This window comes from Anopheles merus, unplaced genomic scaffold, assembly GCF_017562075.2.
Source record: "Anopheles merus strain MAF unplaced genomic scaffold, AmerM5.1 LNR4000509, whole genome shotgun sequence".
Lineage (NCBI taxonomy): Eukaryota > Metazoa > Arthropoda > Insecta > Diptera > Culicidae > Anopheles > Anopheles merus.
Window position 1 is genome coordinate 6,350 of NW_024428089.1, and position 6,935 is coordinate 13,284.

Sequence of the window (6,935 nt, forward strand, 5' to 3'; positions counted from 1 at the left end):
CTTTTTTTATATCCCTTTGTGGCCGATAAAATTCATCAAGCATTTAAAAGTCTTAATTTGTTTAAATGTATATAGATATACATATATTCCATAAAGATCTTCATTAATTTATGGCACAATGAAACGCAATTAAAACTAATTTATTGAATTTTCACTTGCACTTGTTATTCTTCAGTGGCTTTTTAATTCCCCTTGAAAGCATGCTAGCTTGTGAATTTGGTGGCGAAGGTTACCCAATTTCACACTTTTATGTATCCACACCCAAACAAACACGCGAACGATGTTTACTTTCAATAGTAACCTTACTTGGACATGAAAGATCCATCAAATCTAGAGCATTCTTCCACAGATCACTCTATTACATGGGAATTTCGTATGATAATCGTGTGGACTTGCTAATTGATCATCGCTAACCATTATCGTCTTTGTGATACGATTATTAGAAGTGCGAAACGAAATTCAAGTGCGGCGCTCAAGCAGATGGAAACCGTCGCTATGGCTGTTGATAAATGTACAATTTAGTCTTTAGTGTAACCTCGGCCAGATCAGACTGCTGCATTATATTTTTCATTTGGTGTATAGTGAAAATCAAAACCAGGTGATTGGGGCTGGTTTTGCTCCTTTACATAGGTATTTACTGAAAAAATGACAAGTGGCAAATAAATAAATTAATGTTGATATTATATAAACAGGATATTAAGACATTTATAGAATTTTACCCTGAATGTGTAGTGACGATAGAACTTTGGTTACTTGCTGTTATTAGAAAGACTTTGACGTCTCGACTTAATTCGTCTATAGCTAAACTATGGTTACATTACCATAATATCAAAAATAAGTGTACTCATGAAACTTAGTCCTGTACTTCAAGATTGCGCTGCACATTACGCCTGAGGGTCCGTATTACTCCGGCTGCATGCTTATTTTAGTGGTCTAACATAGGGGCCCTTTTCGTTGTAAGTTCGTACGCTGAAATTTCAGCCTGTCAGCTATTTGTATTATAAAGCAGTTTTCAAGCAGGTATCTAAGTAGGTATAATATACAGGTGGGCTCATCCCAAGGAGTGTCTATTTAGAAGGCTGATTTATTTCGCTTCTGTTTCTGAATGAAGATTTTAAGAGTGTTTTGTGTATTCATCAAGCATCCAGAAAGCCTGCTTGAGCAAAAGTTTTCACCCTGTCAAACTGTCAAACTCTATATAAAAAAGCTGACTAGAATCGTGAAGGGCCCCATAGTCAGATTAGTTTATGTTTATGTCAATAGTGAATTAGACAATGTATTGATTATAGCTGCAATAAGTTCTTCTTCAACTAACTTGGTGACACAAACATTGTTGGTCTTGACTTGTCTAAAGCACATATTTATATCATGCGAGTATGATTGCTAATGATATACTCGATTCATTAGAGTCTGGAACCTATGGCTCAAGACAAGCACTGTTTTCTGAGACATTTTTGCAATGTGGTAGTCCCGTGGCACAGTCGTCCCTCATACGACTTAATAACATGGTTCAAACATCGTATGGACCGTTCCATTTATAAGAAAAAAATAAGTCTTGAAAGCTTGTGTAGGCCGGCAAGATCTTGTAGGTCATTGCGAAGATCGCACTGAATCAGATATCAGATCACATCAGATTCATAATCGATAGTTAAATTGTTAGTGGGACGTTGAATAAGATAATTTAAAATGATGTGCGGTCTGAATTGTTACTTGTCGGATAAAAATTGTTGAATTCAATTTATACGAAAAAATCTGAATTTTCTCTTTAATCCTATTCCAGGCAACCGACTACCCCCTTAATACTCTGATTCTAGGAATCCGATTGATTTGAAATTTGGAATATGTGTGTAAACCACAGCGATCATTCTCTGGAATTTTTCATAGAATAACTTACCTGGTTTTTGATAATAACTAACCTGTTTTTTACAATTAAAATAATATGCTCTTAAAAACTGAAAGGATTTTTTTGAAGAAAAAAAATCAAAACGTAAAAAACATTTTTTTCAGCACTTTACAAACAAATTCACATCGAAACGGATCTAAAGGCTGGGCTGCATTGATCGTACTCTGTAGAATGATTTTTGTGAACGCCGAGTGGACGTTTATCGAAATTACGCTAGTGAAAATCGAAATTACACTAGCGAGTACGGACAATGTCCCCCGGCCTTAAGAATTGAACTTTTCGTCTATATGATTTTGCTAAAAAGGATCCCCATTGCACTACTCATTACTTCACACTGTAACATGTTACGCCAATGCTATGCAATTCTTATCCAAGGGGTTTTAAGCAAAATACAGTTTTATTACAAAATATGAAAAATATCACGCGGCACCCACGAACACACTTAAAAAAGCATTTGTAATGCCGTTTCATCCGATACGATATGCCAAAAGCGCCAAATAATCTGATATTCAGCCAATACATATCAATGGGTCTGTATCACATTAATGTTAATTTTGAACCAAGATTTCAACGCACACTTCATACAGCTTAATGCTGGGTAGTAAAGCTTTGCCACTTGTTTAGATTGCTTTTATCACACATTTGTTTGTCAATCAATATGCAAGAAGTTCAAAACAAAATTGTAATACAGACATCAAACATGGTGTAACAATCGAGTAGCAAAGCGTACTGGGTTGTTACTAATTTGCTTTGTCATTTAACCTTTGAAATGAACACATTATCAAGCATATACACAAAATGTGTTCTATAAACAACAATAAATAACAACTGGCGACTTCAGTGTTGCTATGTTTAATCAATCGATCTGCCTCAGTATTTGTCACCAACATGTTAAACGTTTCCTAAAAGAGATTTTTTCATGGCCCAACGCATTGTAATCAACGCTATGGGTGATCCATTATTAACGTTATAGCACACTTAGTGATCATAATTTTTTGATATATTTTATAATTCTATCCCACTGCAGCCGTTACGGATAGGTCAGAAACGCCTTCTATTAATGATCTATTAAGAATTGGCGGAAGATGCGACATTCACGAAACTCGAATGGAATGATGAATCCGGCTTACAGTCGCGATCCCAACGACACTCCGGAACCCACGGGGGGTCGACGATCGCGATCAAAAATATCACAGGTTATCGTCGCCCGACCACACTACCAGCAAGAGGATCTGAACAATGCCTTTAACTACTTCAAACCAAAGTCTAACTTCTACCAAGAAGCGCTGGAAAGCATGAGAGAGATGGACACCAAAACATGCCTTACTGGACTTTTCCCGATCTTCCAATGGCTGCCGGAGTACTCATTTCCTAGTGATTTCATTGGAGATCTTATCAGTGGCTTAACGGTTGGTGTAATGCACATACCGCAGGGAATGGGCTATGCACTTATAGCTAACATGCCACCAATCACCGGAATCTACACGGCATTCTTTCCAGTGTTTATTTATTTCCTATTGGGTACCTCAAGACATAATTCCATGGGTGAGCGTACAGGAATACAATACTATTTACAAAATAATGGATAAATTCAAACATATACATATATTTTACCCTACACTAAACAGGTACGTTGGCGGTAGTTTCGATTATGACTGGAAAAGTTGTATACAATCACTCTGAGGAGGGTTCGAACTTCACCAATTTGGAGGTCGGAACTGCGTTATGTTTTCTTGTTGGCATAATACAGGTAGTGCTAGTGTGTTAATTTAGTTAAAACGTGAAAACAATGTCAAACTAACGTTTTACACTTACTTTCAGCTCGTAATGTGTCTGCTTAGAATGGGTGCTGCTTCATTTTTACTCTCTGAAGCTTTGGTTTCCGGATTTACCACTGGGGCAGCAGTTTATGTCTTTACATCTCAAATGAAGGACATACTAGGCGTAACTTTGCCTCCGCTGGGTAGTAAGTTTGAAATCGTTTATGTAAGTTCTCCTATACCTTAAAAAGTTTTGAATATGCTAATAAATCATTGTGATCCTTTCGGTCCCTTTCTAGACTTATTATGAACTCGGAAAAAAAGTACCTGAAACTAATCTTATAAATTTGGCGATAGCTGCAGTTGCTATAATCATACTTTTGATCAACAATGAAATAATAAAGGTTTGTTTTTTTTTAACTACACGTGCTACACACAATTAATTGATGAGCTTTTTTAACTGAATAATGTTTCCATGTTCCAGCCCCGCCTTGCCAAACTTTGTATCATTCCCATTCCAATTCAGCTTATTCTTGTTATTGGTGGTACTTTGTTATCGATACAATACAACCTAAAAGAAAATTATGGAATAAAGGTAGTTGGAACAATTCCTCAAGGATTGCCAGGTGAGTGAAATGATTTCTGCCCAGCTAGGCTGAATAACTCCTACGGGGACAGATTTCTCTTCAGACTGGAATGCCCCAGAAAAGATTAAATATTCGTTTCTATAGTCTCGTTCATTGAGGCCAACGTGAATTTTATGCCCAACAGAATTGTATTAATTTATTATTTATTGTTAGGTCTTTCTCAAATGATATAATATTCAAGAAATTTATAAGTTCCTCTAAATTATTTTGAAAATTTCAATAACCTGTTAACTCTGTTACTCATCACTTCCAGCGCCCAAGCTTCCGAACTTCGAGATATTACCAGAAATCCTCACAGAAAGCATCACCGTGGCTGTAGTCGGCTATACTGTATCGGTTTCTTTGGGAATAATATTTGCTAAGAAGGAAAATTACGAAATTGGCTTCAACCAGGAACTGCTAGCACTCGGAGCGGGCAACGTATTTGGATCGTTTTTTTCGTGTTATCCGTTTGCAGCGTCTCTTTCACGTGCAGCTATCCAATATCTGGCGGGCGGAAAAACGCAAATAACTGGTCTCATCTCATGCAGCTTACTTGCGGTGGTGCTTTTGTTTGTGGCATCATTTTTCCAGCCGTTGCCTCGCTGCATTCTCGCCAGTATTATCGCAGTTTCTGTGCAAGGTTTACTGATGCAAGCTAAAGATCTGCCAAAGTTCTGGCGTCAAGGTTTTTTCGATGGTGTTACTTGGGTGCTCACGTTTATATCGGTGGTATTCATATCAATTGATGTTGGACTACTGGTCGGATTTGCTCTAAGCGTTTCAAGCATCTTTTTCCGTGCACTCAGGCCGTACATTTGCCAGATGGGAAATGTTCCCAACTCAGATGTATATTTGGATATAACTCGCTACGAAGGGGTGAGTTGAAGCTTAATTGGTCTCGCGTTTCAAGAAGGAGCTTTATTGATCAGAGTTTTTTTGTTTTCAATTATTTTTCCAGCTGATCGAACATCGTGGTATTAAGATCGTACACTACAGCGGAGGGCTGCACTTTGCTTCACGTGCCGTGTTCAAAAGCAACATCTGCCAATTTCTAAATATCAATTTGACGGAGGAGACTAAGCGTCGCAAATCCCCTAACTTTATAGAAGCGGACGATGCCATCAAGTACCTTATATTGGACTTTACTGCACTTAGCTATATAGATCCGTCGGCCATCTCCACCTTCAAAACATTTATCAAAGATCTGGAGGTAATCGACGTACAAACGCTCCTTGCAGGCTGTTCACCGCTGGTGTTTGAGAAGATGAAGAAATGCAATTTTATTGGTGGAGAGGAAAACTACGTTCGCACTTATCCCACTGTTCACGATGCGGTACATTTTGCCCAGAAACAACTCAGATTACGGGCAGGAGTATCGCAAACGATACAAGAAGTACGTCTGTAAAAGTTGTATTACTAATTACATAGTTTTTGATTATACATTTTAATAGTTGCAAAAGTTGTTGTCTTGCAAGCGCAATGTGGTTGAGCATGGGGGCGTAATAAAATTTTTATTAACCAAATTCAGTAAATAATCAATAAAAAAAATTAATGGAATAAATGCCAATACAAATTAGTCGATTTAAAAGAGTTGATTGAAGCATGTTTGCATGCATTACAATGTCACACTGAAGCATAAGGAATTTTATAGAAATATTTTTTTATATAAATATTATACGTTAGTATACACATTGTGATGATTTACTCATTTACTTCGGTGTTACGGACTCAACATTTGCAATCTCAGTTGTCGATTGCGTGACTGTGATCGTGCCCGAAGGCCGATCCTCCATCTGTTCAAATATGTTGGACGTGAATGTTTCCAAATGAACCAGTAGCGCAAATTTTAACGTGTTGATTTTTAGTTGTCCAAATTACAATAAAAATTGTACATCAGTGGTCGGATTTTGTCAGTTCAGCTCAACGATATCACAAACTCCAGACGAGGAAAAAATCCTATGCGAATTAAACAAAGGATCAATACCACAAAAAGCCGGAGTCATATGGATCAATGATTGAAAGCATCATAGAAATGGGGTCATCGTACTCAAAAAACTGCAATAAGAAACCGACTAACAAATTAAACATTGGGTTCTATCATGAGTGCTAGCTTACATAAGTAAGCTCTCCGATGTTTTAGTTTTTTCCGATGTAAACTAAGTGAAGCTGGTCTCGTGGTACAGTCTTCAACTCATACGACTTTAACAACATGCCCGACATGGGTTCAAGCCCCAAATGGACGGTGCCGCCATACGTAGGACTGACTATCCTGCTACGGGGGAAATCAATTAGTCACTGAAAGCCAACCCCACAAGTGGTACAGACAAGCCTTGACCGACAATGGTTGTTGGGCCACAAGAAGAAGAACTAAGTGATGTTTTATTATCAAACCTATGAAAATATCAAAATTTAAAGTATGTATCGTATCAGCATCATCAGCAGGAAATATTCAACCTTAAGAGTGGATTACAACAATCATAATTTGAATTAGATTGTAAATAAACAGAAACACCTTTATTTAAATCTCCAGATCTGCTCAACGCATTGGTTTTATTCCATAGACGTAGCTCGATTGAACTAATAAAAACTAGATTTCAGATAGTTTCAACAGATCTTGGTTTTATGGAGATTCCAGCTGTAGAA

At 37.4% G+C, this 6,935-nt stretch overlaps 1 protein-coding gene across 2 annotated transcripts; it reads left to right on the forward strand.

The window, feature by feature from the left end:
• Positions 1-528: 528 nt before the first annotated feature.
• LOC121602569 (sulfate transporter-like) lies at positions 529-5,928 on the forward strand. Of its 2 annotated transcripts, none has more exons than XM_041931334.1 (8): positions 529-598; positions 2,931-3,448; positions 3,532-3,653; positions 3,725-3,889; positions 3,963-4,067; positions 4,148-4,289; positions 4,564-5,168; positions 5,251-5,928. In XM_041931334.1, the coding sequence occupies exons 2-8, from the start codon at positions 2,989-2,991 to the stop codon at positions 5,695-5,697; spliced, it is 2,046 nt and encodes a 681-aa protein (XP_041787268.1). In that variant the 5' UTR covers positions 529-598; positions 2,931-2,988; the 3' UTR covers positions 5,698-5,928. The 2 variants fall into 2 exon arrangements, with proteins under 2 accessions (XP_041787268.1, XP_041787267.1); XM_041931333.1 differs by having other exon boundaries at positions 535-630.
• Positions 5,929-6,935: the final 1,007 nt, after the last annotated feature.